Here is an 18,896-nt window from a genome sequence, read left to right on the forward strand (position 1 = left end):
TTCTTCTGAGAAAGTCAAAACCTTATTTTAGCATTCTTAAGGATATTAATATTGGTGCTCACTATGCAGCTGTTGATCCTAGTTATCAAACAATGTAGTCAAACTCAGATTATTATTATTATTCAAATTAATTAAAAAGTTAAATAAGAAGTGTGATTAATTCTAATATTACTGTAATTGTGTACTGTAATTATGCAGCAGCCATATTGGATTTTGATTTTAAGTATGGTAAAAAAAAAACAACAACAACCTATAACTCGCTAAAAAATATTTGGAATTTTTATTTGGATGGCGACCAGGCTGTTTTATTCCCTATTGGAAAAATACATTAACAACCTCAAAGCTAATACAGTCGCAAACTTCTCTTGATTTGATTGGTCAACTGGCCTGCATTGAGAATCTGACAGAAACCTGACAGTCCACGCTCAGGGCACACACGCCCTTTTTCAGGCGAAGAGGGCACCAGACTTCCTGGTTGGATGGATCCGATTTGTTGCCTTCATTTCCCCGCAGAGCTCCCTGGATGTTACCGAGTAGGGAAGCTCCGGAGCCGAGCCGAGTTTTAATAGCGTTTATTTTTTTATTGATATAACAAATTAAGAAACAAGCAGCAGCGTGAGACAGAGGCGGCTGTGAGGACGGGAGCGGCGGCGCGGACATCGGAGAGGTTAGCTTGGAGTGAGCTAGCAAACGCCGCGGCGGAGCGGAGTGCAGACCCCGGGTTGGCGTCGTTTCACTCTCCGAAACCTTAAAAGAAGCGAAAAACTACAAGAAAACACGGACGGAATCAGAAAAACCGAGAGGTGAGTTGTTCAGCTAGAGGAAAAAGCAATTAAAAACATCCTAATTGAACTGGATTCCGGCTATAAACTGTTGGAAAACCTGATTCCTGCTCTGCTCCAGTTGTCAGAGTTAACTTCCTGGTTGAAGTTCTATCTTTAAATCTTTCTGGAAATAAATCAACCGCTTTCACAAGATCTGATGTTATCTGTTCAAGTTGTCATTCAAACATTTAGTTCAGCTGAAATAAAAACTGAGTTTCACTCAGTGACGTTCAGGTGTAATATTGTTAATTTTAGTCTTTAGTATTTTAGTCTTTTGAAAATAATTACTGCAGCAGTTGTTTGGACAGATAACATTATATTTAATAATATGTCTTTATTTTATAATTATTTGTATTTTATTTCATTTTACCTCCATAATATTAATTTTTATTAATATTAGATCTGGATTGGATAAGAGGACAGTTTCAGGTCTGAATAAAAATGGAGAAATTGTATTTCTATGCTTTTCCTCATATTCATTTTTCTAAAAGTTTAATTGGTTTAAAGTTTAGTCCATCCATCCATTTGTTTACGCTGCTACCTGTTCATCCTACCATCTATTTGATCATATTCCATTCAAGTTTTCACTCAGTCATCTATCTATTCATTTGTTCATCCAAGCATACAGTGTGATTATTCCAAACTCTGCACTGATGAAGCAGTTTATGCAAAAATCACGCTTGCATATTTTCCAGTAAGCCCACATGAGCGTCAAAAATAAATTGATTGGATTTTTGTAATATTCAAAACTGAATTCTGGGCTTTCACTAGATGTGAGAAATAAACACTTTGATAGATGATTTTTACATTTTTAATTTAGTCACTGAAATAAATAAACTTCTCCTTTATATTCTAATTCCTTTACATGCACTTGTATTTAATCTTTAGTCAACGTGAATCTATAATCACCCTAATATATTCCCAGTGTTCCTTTCCTTATGCTGCTGATTTTCTAGTTTCACAGGTTTTCTTAGTTGCTCTGGAAGGCAAAAAAAAATCTCCAAGTGATGAATAAAACATGCTGTATGTCACAGTGACTGTTTAATGAGACCTGGACTGACGGGTTCGGTCACCAAACCGTTGTTTTTGGCCTCCGGATGAGGTTCAGGTGAAACCACATGAAGGAACCGTGTGTTGTTGAGCTCTGTCCTCATTAGGTGCCGTCATCCCACCATCCATCCTGTCGCCACGTTACAGCAACAGGCTGTCAAACATGCCCATAAATTATTGATGAGTATCTGAATATGCTGCCAGCAGTTTTAGCTTTTGGTCCACACAGCTCAACTAGAGGGATGAGGCTCACTGAAGGTGCCCTCTATTGTTAAAGTAGCATTTCATTGGGAAAACTCAAGAAAATATTGACTTTGGTGTTTGTTATGAATATGTCCTGGTTGACCAATCGGTTTCAGTGCCTTTAGTTTTAGGGTGTTTTCTCCCAGTCTTAATTTTAACATTTTTAAAGCCTTGTTATTGTAAATAATTTATATTATTATTAAGGAAACGCTTGTTTCTGGTAAACCAAACATCGATTTGTTCTTCTCGCAATATTCAATTACTGAGAAAGTTGTTTCCAAATTGTCTGGAATAGTGAAAGAAAGACAGCATTTTATTTTCTCAGCAATTGCACCCACAAGTAGTGGGCATTTTGTTCAGGTTCTGGATTAAAAACTTGACAATTGTAGAGGCGTAAACACAGTGCACTGCAAAAACACAAAATCTTATTAGCTATTTTTGGTCGAGTTTCTAGTGCAAATATCTTAGTACTCTTAAAATGAGACATTAATTTACAAATAACTTTCCAGCAAGAAAAGGGAGCTTGTTTTAAGTAAATAATTCCTTAATATTGATGAAAACGTTCTAGTTTCACTGGCAGACTATTTCACTTATAACAAGGAAGTTTTCATGTTTTTAGTGAAATAATCAATGGAACTACTACTTTTTCATTTTAAGTAAGTTTGTCTTATTTCAAGTGTGCTAAGATATTTGCACTAGAAACTAAACAAAAAATACTTGGTGAGATTTTATGTTTTCGCAGTGTGAATGTTTCAATTAAAAACTGCAGAGAACTCCTGAAATCTGCATAGAAAAGAATTGAATTTTGACATAAACTTTGTCTGTAACAGCAGCTATTTCATACCTTTAGCTCTCATCTAACTGCCTCTTTCCTCTTCTGCATCCCTCCCTCTGTTCTCCTTCTGCCTCCTGGCAGCATGAGACTGGAGCGACGGGCGCTGTAGGATGAAGAGCCCGGCGCACCGCAACAGAGACATCGAGCGGCAAGCCGGCTACCTGAAGCCCGAGCACTGCGCCCCTCCTCCTCCCCGCAGCAGCTCCGGCACCATGTGGTTTATTCGCGACAGCTGCGGCATCGTGTGCGGCATCATCACCTGGTTCCTGGTCTTCTACGCGGAGTTTGTGGTGGTGTTCGTCCTGCTGCTGCCAGCCAAAAACGTGGCCTACAGCTTCTTCAACGGGCTGCTCTTCAATGGCCTCGCCTTCCTCGCTCTCGCTTCCCACGCCAGGGCGATGTGCACGGACCCGGTCAGTCCAACCTCTTTAAACCCATAAAAACACTCCATAACCACAATATTCATTTAGACATGTATGTATTCTCAGTTAGAAGAAGTATGCAAACCTGTAAAATTTGCATTTATCATGCATCACGTGATAAATTAAAATGAACTCAATAATTTCCTTTTGCATGATTTATCGTTTTTCTCTTCTTTTTTTCTCTCTCTCTCTTGATGACAAAAGTTTTTGTTCTGGTGCTTTGGTCTCAACTATTCCTTTATTTGAAGGACAGTTTTGTTTACCAAGACTTCATAATTCATTTTATTTATTCTTTCTGTTGTTTTTTTTTTGTTTATTTTAGAAATTTAAAACGTTTTCCAGTTCCAGTGATGAATATTCATTAGAATTTAAAGTTTATTGATCTTTGGGAATACCATTATATTACTAGAATTGTTTATTGTTTATTGCAATAACTTCTGGGACAATTTAATGTCCATCAAACTTTGTAATTGTGACAAGTGTAGCTGTTCTCTACTGCCGTTAATCAGTAAGGATTTCTTTGGTTTTATCTAAATCATCCAGATATGAAGTATTTCTTCTTTTAAATATTAAATTAAGAAGATATTGGTCATGTGGTGTTACAGACCAGGACTGGGTGATAAATCAATGTGATCCTTTCTTTTTTTTTTTTCTTCCACCAATGCATTTCCTCGGTTTCTATAGTTCAGAATGATGTCATCATGACTAAAGCAGAGCCTGTTTTACTGACAAGCGTGTTTTACAGTTTCTGGACTTTGAATTCAGATAAACTACAGTATAATGGAATATTAAGGCCAGGCTAAGACTTTTTATTTCTTATTAAAAGCATAAATGTTTAAAATGATCAGAATAAAGTTATAATTTTATAAAACCTCGAACACAAAAAATAATTAAAATGAGTAATGTTGAGCATCTTGTGAAATTATGCTTTGCTATAAGTTTTACAGATAAAACACATCAGTATGAAATTATTATGATTAGAAGCAGGACTTTGAAACAATTTCACAAACTATTTATTTTGAAAAAGATCCTGATAATAACTACACTTTTTTTTCTCATTTAAACATTTTTTTCTCATAATTTTAAGATGTTTTTTTTGGTCTTTTTCTGATAAAATTATGACTATATTCAGCACTTACACAACAATTATCATATTTTCCATAATGCTCCATTGTGCAAATAACAGAAGAGATGATTGAAGTAAATGTTATTATTACTGTATTTTTATTGACTTATTACGATCTGGAACCTCAAACTTCTCCATGTCACCAAGTCATTATCACAATTTTTGTATGCAATTTTTTTTAATAAGGGAAAACCAGCTTTTATTCTAATTTCTTTATTAAAAATTATTTTTTTAAGAAAAAATCCTTTCAAAACTATTAAGTCTCCTTCGGAAATGTCAGATTTATAGTTTGAAGAATCTATGAAAACCTTTGGATTACCCATCACTCTATTTAGATAAATAATCTGGCTATGTAATTTTTTTGCATGACTGTTTTAGTTTATCTGACTCCTACAAAGGATTAGACTTTTTTTCTTCTGCTTCTCTAGAAGCAGTTTAATTCATCGCAGACACTCGGGAGAAAAAAAAGTTGTAGTCGGTTTTTTATAGAACATATTTCTAGAGGTAGTTTATGTTTACAAAGGAGTAACTTTCATGGATAATTCAGCTAAACTGCTTTTTGTTTTTCATTTCCTCTCCTGTCTCGCAGGGAGCCGTGCCCAAAGGAAATGCAACCAAAGAATTCATCGAAAGCCTGCAGCTCAAACCGGGGCAGGTTGTGTACAAGTGTCCAAAGTGCTGCAGCATCAAGCCTGACAGAGCTCACCACTGCAGGTAGAGCAGGGCAGCAGAAATCTGCTGCTATCATCCCAGTGGGATCTCTCTTCTCCTCCAGTGTGTTTGTCCCTGCACCACGTCTCCTGCATCTCCCATCTGTTTGTCTGCTTTACTTTTGTTAAGGCTGCTTGTGCAACGTTTCCCTGCAGACTCTGCAGCTTGATAAAGGGGATTCCCTCTGTGGCCGTTTGTGTTTCTCCGGGAAATCCAGGCATGAAAAGTGCAAAAAACACCAGAATAATTGAATTTCAGTCGGTGCTTTAGTGCTTCAAAATGGGAGTTAATGGCACGACTTGTCACAATAATGTAGCCGGATGATAAAATGTCCAAGTAATTATTGTGATAAATTATATTTAATGTATTTTGAAGTATTATGTTCATAATGGCATAATAATGCAAGTTTGCCCTCTCAGCACTGAAAAACTGGAAGTCATTTGAAATATTCAAAATAAAAAAATGGCAATCAAAGAAAAAAACAAAACAACCGAAAGCATAAATAAAATTAAGTACAATGTCTCTGTAAACAAAATTGCTCTTCATAAAATATTCATCATCACAATGGAAATGATCAAGCTCCTTTTAATTTATCATGCAATTAATTGATTATTGCGACAGGCTTATTAATGGCTGTCATTTTTGTGGCTATTTTCAGGAAACACATTTTCCTCTAATGATGTTTTGCTCTGCTAGGGAACTTTGTGCAAACAACTGATTGGAAAAAGTCAAACATTTTGCTTTTTTTATGTAAGAATCAGGACTCGTCACACATGTAAGGCAGTAGCATCACATAAATAATAAACTTACTATGTCCCACATTCATTAGATTATTTCTCTTTACCTGCATGATTGTGTTTGCATGTCCTGTAAACGTGTTTTACCTTCAGAGTGATACGTTTCACAGCCTCCTCACTGCTTGTCTCCTCAGTGTGTGTAAACGCTGCATCAAAAAGATGGACCACCACTGTCCCTGGGTCAACAACTGTGTCGGAGAGAACAACCAGAAATACTTTGTGCTCTTTACAGTGAGTCTTTTGGTTAAAACAAAATATATATTTAATGATCCACTTAACCTAATTTACATTAAATCTGTTTGTTTTTCAGATGTACATTGCACTAATTTCCTTACACGCGTTAATCATGGCGGCCTTCCACTTTGTTTTCTGCTTTGATGAAGACTGGGCAAGTAAGTATCTGAATGAGAAAACCATCCCCTTTCCTCTGCTTAAAATCTATTTTATCCTGGGTTAAATGTGGAAAAAACCTTAAAATAAAGTCGTCCTTTATTATTAGCAGCATAAAGATCTAAAAAAAACTTCAAACTTTGATCTGAGTGCATTAAATCTGGGGGTAAAAAAATGTTTAAATAGTTTTCTCCTGTAACTTTTCACAAGGTTGAAGCAGAGAAACGTCTTTTTCACAAAACATTTCCTAATCTGATCCAGGAGTGGACGATATGGACTTAAATTTTATCACAATATTATTTTGCCGTACTATCCTGATGGTGATGAAAGGGGCAACTATTTATTATTTCTTTTTTAGGTAACTGTATGACTCTGACTCAAATAATTAAATTTTAAATTTTAATCCGCTTCTTTTTGACACAGTTTATATAAAAAAGTGTGATTTGTAAAATGATGACGCTACCTATCCCAACAATACAGACGGTTTTGAGGCATTTTAAACATCATTAATTGAAATTTATTGTCACAGCAATAAATCAAAACTCTTATAAATGATAAATGATGCCCCTAATCTGATCTAATCTCAGTTTTTGAGGTTGATCAATATGTTACTTGTTCACTTGTCTTTCTTAAAGAAATGAGGAAACTGCTCAACTTAGAGTCGTAGAAAAAATAGTAGAAGTTTAATTTTCTAATTATTAGAAAATTTACCTCTAAACTAGAAAGGAAAGTTTGTAGCTTTTGTTTCCCTGAGCTATAATTCAGTCTGATATTCTGGGTTTTCAGCTCAAACAGAAAAAACACATTTTTAAAGAGAAAAACTTAAGTTCTACTGAGATGTACGACTGGCTTTGAGGTAATAAAAACTCTTATTTTTCTTCCTCTCCCAGAGTGCAGTAACTTTTCTCCACCAGCTACAGTCATCCTCCTCATCCTCCTCTGCTTCGAGGGTCTGCTCTTCCTCATCTTCACTGCGGTCATGTTTGGGACTCAGGTTCACTCCATCTGTAGTGACGAGACGGTGAGCGACTTCCTGCTAATCCACTTTAATCCCACTGAGAAAAAAAAAAAATGATCAAGGAGTTTAAGGTGCAGCGCTGTCAGTTTTAACCACAATGGATGAATGATGAAGATGGATCATTAATAATCAATGATGGATAGATACTGTTAATTCCAGGTTTTATAGACGAGTCGTTCAGTTTATTTCTATTCTTGCATTGTGTTCAGATATATTTATAAACTGTTTTTTATTGGTGTGGAGATTAAACACAGTCGACCTTTTTCTCCCCACACACACTTCTTCTTTCGTTGCCTCATCTTGTATGTAGAGCTGCAGATTATCTTGTGACGTTGGGCTCCTTCAGCTTATATTTAGTATTCATAATTTACCAAAAAAAAACCCAGAAACGCAGTGGAACCAGGTAACCCACTTGCAGCCCTCTGCAAGGCCGACTCCAGTACATTTTCTGCTCTTTCCACCCACGAGCGTGACTCACAGCGCCGTAATATTCACTACAAAGATCATCTGTCTCAGCCAATTTCAGGGTAATGGAGCCTGCAGTTCAGTGTGTTTTCAGTGAGTCACCTACAGCCTATGGGAGGAAAACAAAAGAATGAAAACATGATTAATTTCCCTGCTCTTTTGTTATTCATAATTCAAAGGGTTTGTTTTTCCTCTGCAGGGCATCGAACAGCTAAAGAAGGAGGAGAGAAGATGGGCCAAGAGGTCCAAATGGATGAACATGAAGGTGGTGTTCGGCCACCCCTTCTCGATAGCCTGGCTCAGCCCGTTTGCGACGCCGGACCACGGCAAGGCCGACGTCTACCAGTACATCGTGTGAAACCGCCGGTGACCTGGACATGGACTCATTTTAAAGCGTCTCTGTGTGTCGTTTCCATCCTGAATGGTGGATATTTCTTGAAGTTTGGATCTTCTCCGGTGTTCTGTTGTACGCTTTCAGTTTCTGTAATGTAACTTTCTGTTGTTTTTTTTGTTGTTGTTGTTTCCCTTTTGGTGCTGAATGAGATTGAGATTTGTCGCCACCATGAAGAGGCACCGGGAACAAAAATCAAATGAAAGATGGGAAGCACTTGGAGCTCTGTTCGTTGCTGCGTGTCGGATCATTTCCTCCTTTCTCAGAGTAAATCATGTGAACTGATGACCAGCATGATCCGGGTATCGACTCCTGGATTCGTCTTCCTGTAAACAATCCCGCCATCCTCTTACTTACTTTGCTGTTTCAGTGTCTTTGCGATAATCTCCTCCTGAATGCTGCAGGTGATTTTTGCCTTAGAACGGTCCTTTAGCAGGCGGCACATCTGATATTTTTGAAGATATCTCTATTTATTGCCTTAATGCAACACTGCAGGTTGTCACTGGTTTACATTATTTTTGAAGTGAGAATGTTGCAGCCTTGCTCAGTGGGTGGATTTGTTCAGGATTGTGTTTTTATGCTTATTTTCCTGCATAAAAGCCGTAAAGGTAGAACAAATCATGCGTGATGAGATTCGGATTGCTTTATATGTAAAGTATGGAAGCAACCATCCTAAAGCTGAAGCAATAAACTCCAGTGATTGGTTTAAGTTATTATCCTTCATATTACAGCATGTTTTAACACGTTAAACACAAAACTTATGCTTTTTTTAAGCATAAAAACCTCCATATTTATTGGCATACCCAGTAAAGATGCATGTGTAAAATAAAATAATCTTTCTGCTTTAGCTTAATGTCGATTTTGGCTTTAGTTTCTGAGATCCATTTAACCTGTCAGCATTGACAGAGTTGTTTTAAATTTTCTAATTATTCCGTTAATCATAGATATGCTGAAGTTTAGACGAGATGGATTCTGTTTGATCACCATTTCCTGACTTTTTACACGTCTACCTTCTAATTAAACTGCATGTTCTCTTGTGTTTCCTGTTTTTCAGAGAACAGGAAGCAGGAAATCTTCACTTTACTTTTTTCCAGTTTTAAAGAAGAAAAGTATACATCTGGATTTGTTAGGTTTGTCTATAATAATGGCACAAGCAGTATTATTTCAATTACTTACAGGATTGAATGGATAAATGTACTCAAACTGAAGTTTGAAATGTACTTTTTAATACTTCAACTGTTAAAAAAAATATTAAATCTCCTTCCATACCTTTACATGGGCTGCCAATAAATGTAGAGGGCACAACAGCTCTGGAAAAAGCTGCAAAGTGCTGTGATTTTAGTAAATGTAGGTCTGTGTTTTGAGTCAAATTTAGCATGCTATTGCTTGTTTTCGTTTTGCTTATTGCCTTGCGGAGAACTGCTGTGCTTCAAGTTGTATTTACCGGCTTTCCTCTCTTTGTCTCCTCGGAAATTTACAAACATTTAGAATAAAAAGCATCTTCAAAAAAGCTGGAAATCTCCTGGTGGAGATCCAAGTTAAACCTGTGCATGATGCTTTACAAGAAAATCCTGTTTGGACGGGTTCAGGCGAAATGTTGAATCGGGATGAATTATAATCCCAACAAGACTGAAAGGAAGACGAGCTGCATAAAAATACTTTTAGATTTCTGACTTATCCTGCTTCAGTGTCATGCCTCACTGCTTTTTGAAATGTCTTTCACAGTCAAAACAAGAGAAATTTAACATTTTTTGGGCTGAAACTACAACTTGTCGGTTTCCCATCAGTGTCACTGATCCTGTTTGGAAGCAGATCTCCAGATTTGTGCGTTAACATAATAAAATGACTAATGTTTGTAGAAATGAAAGTTTAAGCTACATGTTTAAGTTGAAAACTTGTGGATTGCAGCTTAGAAGAGCAAAATAGAAAGCAATATGAGTTTCCGTAGCATCTATAAAAAATTTTAAATGAAATATTTTGTAGATTTTCCAGTCTTTGCAGTCGTTAACTTCAGTTTCTCAGCCAGCAGATGAACCAGCATCCTTTTATTATCTGCTACTTGTAAATGTTTGGCCTTTTCACCAGCTGTAGTTGGAAATGTGAAGCCCCCAAGCGTAATTCAGCTGCTCAGTTCATGGCGTTTGCTTGTGGGTAATGTAGTTTGTCATCGTAGCTGAACCCGGAAAGCAAGCGAGGGTCTTTACACGATCACATGTTGAGTTACGTTTCGATCAGACCAGAAAAGGCCTGCTGTGACTTTTAGATGATGTTCTGAGGGAAACAACCACTTCAGAGTATTGAACACTAAAAAAATGCCTTTGCCGTGTGTTTTAAAGCCTTACTGTATTTAAAGACATCTAAATGCAGATAAAAGGAAATATTTGAGTGTACATGATGCCAAATTGAGTCTTTAATGAAGTCGGTTATTGTAAGATTGCAGCACGGTTGTTGTTTCATATAAAGGCATTTAAATGAATTTATTTTTATAACCGTCACCGTTATTTGGAGATGTAGCAAGTTTGCAACACAGTGCAACCGTTTTCCTCTTTTTTGTTGTTGTCAAACTGCTCTGTATGTTTCTCTGTTATCAGGTTTTATTTTTTTTGTTGACTGATGTTTTAAAGGGGAAAGTCAATAAAACAAATTTCAAATCATATAAGATTCATTACTGTAATGTAAAAACTATTAGATGTTTTGTTTTAGGGTTCATTACAAAATGTTAAGTTACACAACTGCAGATGTTTTTGCTGTATAGTTATTAAAGACTTTACTCCTAATTGCCTGTTTTTTTGTTTTAAAAACACGTACTTTGCTATCAAGAAGATTCCTAATTACTTTTTCCCCCCTGAAAAGCTTTACACTTTTATTTATTGCGATGAAGACCACTACAAACGCTGTTGTCAGTTTATTCAGGCATTGTTTTTCAGATTCGTGAAAACCAGCAAAATAAAAATCAAAGTGAGACCTCATGCTGATTTGTTTGAGTAGCAAATCTTCGAAAACCTGCACACAACACGAAACACCTGAATGATGCTGTCAGAAGAGATTTTTTATTGAGTTAAACGATGTTTCCTTCCAAACAGGAGCCGTTTACACTTTGCCACTGTGACGAATGTCCGTTTCACATATACTCAGACATTTTATGCATCACCTTTGCCATTAACGTCTCACCATTTTCTTTCAGGTTGGAAATGTGAAAGAACTGCATAAGATGTACAACAAACTAACGCAACATCAGGTTTGACACATAAGATCTATATCAGGTCAGTAATTAATTCTTAGCCCTAATGGTTTTGAATTAAACTGCAATTTATATAAAATAAGTTATTTTCTTGCAGAGCATCACATTTAATCCAGTAGGAGTTTTTTTTTTTTTACTCAGATCAGTTCAAACATCAGGGTTTACAGCAAGTGGGCCATGCTGGAATAGATTGTGTTGCATCGTTTACCTCCAGTAATATCATGCCATTAAAAGGAGGCAAACCAGATATAATGTTTCTGATGCAAAGCAAAGATTGTTGAGAGGCTGAGGCTTAAGCAAGAAGGTTAGTACCAACCATCAGTCTCATGCATTACTGAGGCAACATCATGTTGGAAAATGCTGGCTGAGCCTTTTGGTTCAGAGAGAAACCTCGGTAGAAACGTCCTTCACTTTCTTTCTTGCTTGTACCACAGAGACTGCATCACTATTGCAGTAACTTAAAAATACGTTTTAGCTTTTGTTGACCATTTTTGAAGCCACTTTATTAAGTGCAACTTGGTGGAAAAAATTTTCTCGGATGAGCAGGTCACTGGTCTACATCAGGGGTGCTCAAAGTACGGCCCCAGGGCAATTTGTGGCTGTTGGGGCCCCAAACTGCAGTTCAAGAATTAAATTAATTTGTTTATTAAACTTTATATTTTTAATCAGAGTAAAATTATTATTGCAAAGGAAAATGGTAAGTAAAGCAGTACTTCGTACAAAAGTAGGCGTGTTTTTATAACCAAACTTTTATAATAAGTAGAAGCATGTCTATGCAGAGATTTTAACTGAAAAGCCAAATCACCTTTTATTTATTTTATTGAACTTGGCCAAATATAACAAGCATTTTGAGAGAATGTGACCCAAATCCTGTTCTTATAACTCAGAATACATTCAACCAGGCTTCTTTTAAAACAGAAAAAATGGAAAATCCTTTTTAAGTTTGAGATCTACAATGAACAACATATGTATATGTCAATTTTATTTTATTTTTGGCCCGTGAGTACTTTTGAGGCCCACATGATAGAAAGTTTGGACACCCCTGGTCTGCAAACTGTAGATTTAATGTGAAACAACCCTGGATAGAAAGAGTGGATCCAAATCCCTCCACAAGAAGCTTTTTGTAAACCCAAGCCTCCATTCAGGAGAACTTTCTAAATCTGGGATGTGGAAGGAAATATTTAACACTACTAGGTTTCATACAACCAGAGAAATTGTATGCTAAAGAGCAATTCTTCATAGTAAGCAAATATGTGAAGCAGGTGTGTCACTCTGATGCTGATTGATGCTTTGGTGAGATTTATTCAGCAGTTTGTAAAAACATGCACACGTGACATGTCATGTGACTGAAGTGCAGCAGCTGCCTTAGGATCAAAACACAGTTTGTTTCACAGTCTTATATGCAGAAACATAAATTCAAGTAATAAAAAAATAAAAAGTAATAAAAAAACGAAACAGAATAAAACATAAGAGGAAGCAGGATGAGTCCTGCAGTGCTACATTAGAACAGCTGTTAGTTTTTAAGAGGAATAGGGCACTTTGTTAGTCGGGTGCCTTCTTTAAACAGCAATAAGCCTGTTAGATGTTCACAGGGAGTGTCAAAGTAACTAAAGGAAACATAAGCATTAAGTAAGCCATTAAAGAGTTGCTCAGTAATGATAGGATGATCATTTTCAGGTAAAAATCTAAAAGATTATATCAGATCAGGTCAATAGCTTAGTATAATATGTATGTGTATTTATTGCATTGCCTCATTCCTGCACAGAATGTGTAAAAAAGACAGAAATAGCCTTCAGGTTTGACAACTGAAGCATCTCATGGATGTCCCGCTCAAGGCATTTTTAAGTGATTGATGTCAGTCATTGAATAAAATGAACTCCTGACTCTTCTGAAGTCAGAAAAGTCAGATTAGCCACCTATTGCACTAGCAAGCAAGGTACATCACCAGATATTGTGCAGCAGTTGCTATTCTGATTATTTTGTTGAACAAATCTGGTGTTTCCATGACCATCTACATATTTTTCACACTTTACACTGATCTCTACAGTGAATGAGAGACTGTATTGGTTGCTGCAGCCTCCTTTGTTTTTGTTTCATGTCACCTGCTTTTGCTGGAGCTGCATAGAAAGCAGCTGAAATGCTGATCAATCATATTTCTGATGTTTAAAACAAAAGGTTTATGGAGCAGGAAACAAACTTGGGTAAATTTTGTGCTTGACTGGTATTAACCAGAACAGGGATGTAATATGTTAGAAGCCAAATTATCAACAAGTGCAATCAAAATATAGAAAAAACATGCTAATGTTAGCCTAGCACTTCAGTAAACTGATGAAGACAGCATTGCTTTGTAGGTTTTAGGAGATGCATCATAACATTATAGGAGCTTTCTTATCTACTTAGTCCCTGTACTGGAATAAGATATTAAAGCTGTTTTAAAGAAGCTACAATTGAGAAAAGCTTCTGGTCTTAATTTTGCAAAAGGTTAGCTGTAAGTGACTTGACTTTGTATCTGGAATAAAAACATGATGATCGGGACATCTCCAAAAGCAAAGTTTTACTCTAAAGTCAAGTTTACACTGTGTGACTCAACCTTTGCTAACAAAATTATTTGCCTTTATGGACGGTAAGAAAATCTGTGGCCGTGAGCTTAAGTCTCACAACCTGTGAGAAATTTGCAAGATGTGTAGTAAATTTTTATTTTATTTTATTCCGGACACTTTTGGGCCGTGATCGTCGTTGGATGCATTTCTGCTGTGAGAAGAAATTGTTAAATTTTGCATTTTTCCAAGTCTTACATTGTGCAGTTTTACGATTGTTTGCTGTCAAAACGTTACAATCGCACAACTTTATGGTGACTGAGGTGAAGAAAGTCGCCCCCTGCAGGCAGACTTTATTAGAAGGCTGGGGAGAAAAAATGAGAGTTTACCAAACAGAAAACAGTTTTTTTAAATAAAGAAAAAAAAATTGTAGATATTCTACTATTGATGGCCAAAGTACTGAGCTGCACATGTCAAATATCTGAGCATGAACCAAAGTATGACCTCACAGCAGCTACTTTTCAGTTTTAATACACACACTTTAAAAATATAGGTCTAAATACAATAAATGCACTTATTCTGGTCTAATAAAACATTGATATCACTCACATGTCTGTACCCAAATTAAATATCATAGAGGAGGTGGTAAAATAGCCAAATGTTTGTCTTATTTGTATGAAACAATTTAAAAAGCTTTCAAGACGAGCAGGAGCTAAAAAAAATCCAGCCTGGAAGTACTTACACTTTTTTGTGCAAGTCTAAAAACTCATTTTTATTTCCATGATAACTAAAAACAGAGATGTGTTTTTGCAATCCCACTGTTTCTAGATAATGTGCTTTCTTCGTTTTTACGCCAAACTTCACAGACACAATAATGCCTCGCCAAACTAAACAGTGTTACAGCTTCAAGTTGGGAAATGAGCGATACTTGCAGATCGTAATGCTCATTGGCCCGGGTAATTATTTTTTGTATACATTTTTATGTTAACCAATAGAGTGTGTACATTTTTGTGTGACTGATTTATTGAATATACTGGATTTCGAGGTTGTGGGTTGTGCAAAATGACTGACTTTCCAACTTGGGATTTCAGTTTCAGACGTGGTTCCAGATCATTTCCTCCCAAATTTAAATTCTGGAAAATAAATTGATTGCAGCATGTGGGTTAATGTTTACCCCACAAACATGAGAATGATATCAACCTCTGATCACCTACCCAACAATAGACTATTTAATCTCAGTTCCAAACATGTCACATTATTCATTTTAGCTTTTATTGCCTTTGTGCTATCATTGTCTGAATATGCAACAAATAATATAAAGCTAGAATAACTTTCCTCTTTCTGTGAATCCGTGCACAGAATGATTTAAGAGCTTGAAAGAAGCTGAAACCAGGCATCCGTTTGTTTATCTCCACAAGCCAGACTGTAGCTGTGCTGCGTAAGCAGATCCTCCGACGGCAAACATCTCCTAAAATCTTTGCAGGGATAAAGGGGAGTATTTTATTTTACACTGTGTGCATAATTATTAGGCAAATGTAAATTTTGAGGATTGCTTTTATTAACTACGAACTACAGTGCTCTCGGTTAATCCAAAATGTTAATAACCCTCAAACATTAATGTGTAAGAAAGTAAAAGTAAGGTTTTGGTTTTCTTATTGGGCAGCTACTATTGTGTCCAGAATTTATAACACAACTAAATGAAAAACATTCATTTCCCCATGAGAATCAAACTCATTTCCCTATGCTGACGATTTGCAACATTTGATGGTTCAGCGAACTCGTCCAAATATCTTTACAGTCCCTCAGAGAGACTTTTGGTCATTTTTGACTTTTCAGAATCAGTTAATTTACTTTTTTGTCTAAAGAAAAGAAGCTGCCTAATAATTATATAAACCTTGATTTAAGGTGTTGACCTCTGTAGACAGATTCACAGCACACGTTATGCTTAAATAAATTATGCCTTAAAACTAAAACTGATGATTTGTTCAAAATTCTCACTTGTCTAATAATTGTGCACGCAGTGTATATGACATGACTGGAAGACCTCTGGTTCTCTCACTAGAAGATTGCAGCTTTTTCAACTATGCACCTGGGCTGCTGTTTAAAGAGCAAATTCGTTGACTAAAACTGCTGTTTTCAGCCGTTATTTGTCTTTGGCTTTGCTTAAAAGCAGAGGAGGCGTCAGCCTGAGCTCAGCACAGCCAGCCAGCGGAGACAACATGCTATTCGTCCTTCGTCGTGGCTGCAGTCTGATGCCGATCCTGTGGCGAAATCCTCTGCAGTACCAACAGACCTGAAAAGGTCAACGAGATCCCGACCCACCACAGTGTTATCTGGGGTTCCCCAAAGATCAGCTGGCCCAGGAAAGCCTGCAACAAGACGGGAAAACAAAAACCGTTTAAGTGAAAAATATTATTTCTGAATTTATCCCAGCTTGCAGCGTGTGTGGAGAGAATTCTTTAAAAGTTCTCAAAATTAACTTCCTTTTCTAGTAGGGTGAAAAGGAGAAAATGGGAGAAAGTTTCTACTTACGGAAGATACGAAGTTGGAGGCAGTGGTGGTCACAGTGGTTCGGGTGGAGGAAGAGGAGTACCTGAGTGCTTTGGCGAGGAAGGTCCACATCACAGCGTTGCAGGTGAAAAGAAGACCACCACACAGTAACCTCAGAGGGATGTGGAGCTAGAAAGAAATAAAAAGGAAATAATATTCTTCTTTAACGAAAGTAACTAACAACAATGTTGCCTGCTACCACTAAGATCAGAGAAACAAAATAAGAAGAAATAAATTTATATTAATATTCAAAATATAGCAATATATTAATATTTTGAATATTCAGATATTCAAAATATTAATATTCAATATTTTTGAATGGTTTTTAAGGATGTAAAATTATTAAAATGATCTTAAATCATTTTAAATAAGTGATTTAGAATAACTTATTTTAAATAAATATAGCTCCAGACAATAATACAATATTATTAAAAGCACAATTGACTTAAAATCTAATTAGGAGTAAACAAATCTTTCTAACTAATAACTAAATGTCAAACAAAAGCAAAACCAAAAGATACATTGTGAGTTTGCTTTAGATCAGGGCCTAAATGATGAGCTTATATGTCACCATGTGTCCCTTTGTAAGTAGAAATCAGGTTTTAAATTTAGACTCAATTGCTATCAAAACAATTATCTGTACAACGTGCTAAATTCTCCACAGGAAAAAAAGAATCCATTTTGAAATTAATTGGAAATGAAGATCCCATCTTGCTATAATGTGATACATGGACTTGCCATACACTAACAGGCTTTTGACCTTGTTAAAGCAGGATATCCCACAGGATTGCACCGTTCCCTAATTGGTATTCCTGAAATACCTCAATCCTGATGTGACGCATGAAAATCATGTGCTGCATTTCAATTTGGATCGTTTAATTTACTCTCTGACCCCCTGCTTTCCTAAATATCCACGCCAACTCAGACCGGAAGGTGTGTTTATTGGCGTGAAAGCAGCAGATGTCTGTCTGCAGAGGTTTTTCCACTTCACCGCACAGACACGGAGCGAAGGTCGCAGCAGAAACCTGACTCCCTCACATCGTTTCCGCGCCACCAGCATCAGCAACACGAGACACGCTCACAGAACGACGCGATCCCGCACGAGCCGCATCGTCCTTCAGCACGCGGACGCTGCACGAGAGCGCAGATGCCGCAGGGGGTGCCCGTCGCGTGACGCTGTCCGTGGTGCTGATGATGGTGTGGTGGGATTTGCTCCCCCTAAAACCAGAACCGGCCCGTTCCCAGATATCCTGGCTGTGTTGTGGATAATGAACAGAACCGAGACTCACCCGGTCACACGCCGTGGTTTCATCCGCGTGTCTGAATTTCCGCTGCTCGCCCCACGTCCGGAGTCCGGTTTCGCAGACTCCCTTCAGATAGTCGGCTCCCAGGGACAGTTTGGCCGAAGACGACGCCACGGCTCCGAGGAAACCCGCCAGCAATGCATAGAAAACTCCCGGGAACATGATGGTGATGGTTAAGATGGCAGCCGAGGCACATTATTCTTCAGTCCATGTCTAATCACTTCCTTTATTTGCTTTATTTTTTTCCCTACATGTCTGCTGCTGCTGCCGCAGATGGTCCCGGTCGCGCTGCCTGCATGGTAGTGACTGTATGAATGAACGAGCACATTTCCCTGCACTTACTATCCACGGCCGCACGGTGGCAGAGACGCAGCACGGTTTAGCTCCTGTGGGATTCTGGGAATTGTAGTACTGTCTTAGAGATAATTTGTTGTCTCCGAACAAGCTGGAATAAAAGAATAAACAACCCGGGCTTGCCCTATAAATACAGTGTTTTCAAGGAAAGGATTCCAGAAACAATTTTCCTATAAATACCGAGCGAAGCAGCACAGAATCGATACTAAGGTAATATCCCTGAGTGTGAGTAAGTACTCTGGAGTCTTTGAACAGTGCTGCCAGACTTCTGCTCTCCCTGCTGCATACTGATGAGCTGCAGTAGGTGGGCTGATTACATTAAACCACTCTGGTATCAATTGTAATGGATCAATGCTCTTGAATAGAATCGTTCCCCTAATAGGAAGCCATAAAGTGATAACTAAGATAAATGTGCCTTTAAATTATGTGTTTTAATAAAGACATGAGTAATCAGAACCTCTGGTATCATCTCTGCAGCTGAGTGTTTACTTAATTGGACAAACGAGTGAAGGGCACTTTGTAAAAGAGGTACATCTCAATAGATTAAAATGTCATTAAATAGTTGATTTATAACAGGTTTCATATTCAATAAGTGAAACATATAGTGTATAGATTAATTGCAGAGAGGCATCTGATTA

General features: G+C 37.2%; 2 protein-coding genes across 2 annotated transcripts; one reads left to right on the top strand and one right to left on the bottom strand.

The window, feature by feature from the left end:
- The first annotated feature begins 428 nt into the window (after window positions 1–428).
- Window positions 429–11,049, top strand: LOC116730796 (palmitoyltransferase ZDHHC3). Its single transcript, XM_032580285.1, has 7 exons — window positions 429–803; window positions 3,034–3,365; window positions 5,090–5,214; window positions 6,143–6,239; window positions 6,319–6,400; window positions 7,289–7,419; window positions 8,081–11,049. Exons 2-7 carry the CDS (start codon window positions 3,063–3,065, stop codon window positions 8,237–8,239), a joined length of 897 nt encoding a protein of 298 aa, XP_032436176.1. The 5' UTR covers window positions 429–803; window positions 3,034–3,062; the 3' UTR covers window positions 8,240–11,049.
- A 251-nt stretch (window positions 11,050–11,300) lies between these two features.
- On the bottom strand, window positions 11,301–18,307 carry LOC116730799 (transmembrane protein 42). The gene is made up of 3 exons (XM_032580288.1): window positions 17,890–18,307; window positions 16,583–16,729; window positions 11,301–16,419 (listed from the first exon to the last, which is right to left on the bottom strand). Exons 1-3 carry the CDS (start codon window positions 18,064–18,066, stop codon window positions 16,273–16,275), a joined length of 471 nt encoding a protein of 156 aa, XP_032436179.1. The 5' UTR covers window positions 18,067–18,307; the 3' UTR covers window positions 11,301–16,272.
- Between the last annotated feature and the right edge of the window lie 589 nt (window positions 18,308–18,896).

The sequence above is a fragment of the Xiphophorus hellerii genome, chromosome 13, assembly GCF_003331165.1.
Source record: "Xiphophorus hellerii strain 12219 chromosome 13, Xiphophorus_hellerii-4.1, whole genome shotgun sequence".
NCBI lineage: Eukaryota > Metazoa > Chordata > Actinopteri > Cyprinodontiformes > Poeciliidae > Xiphophorus > Xiphophorus hellerii.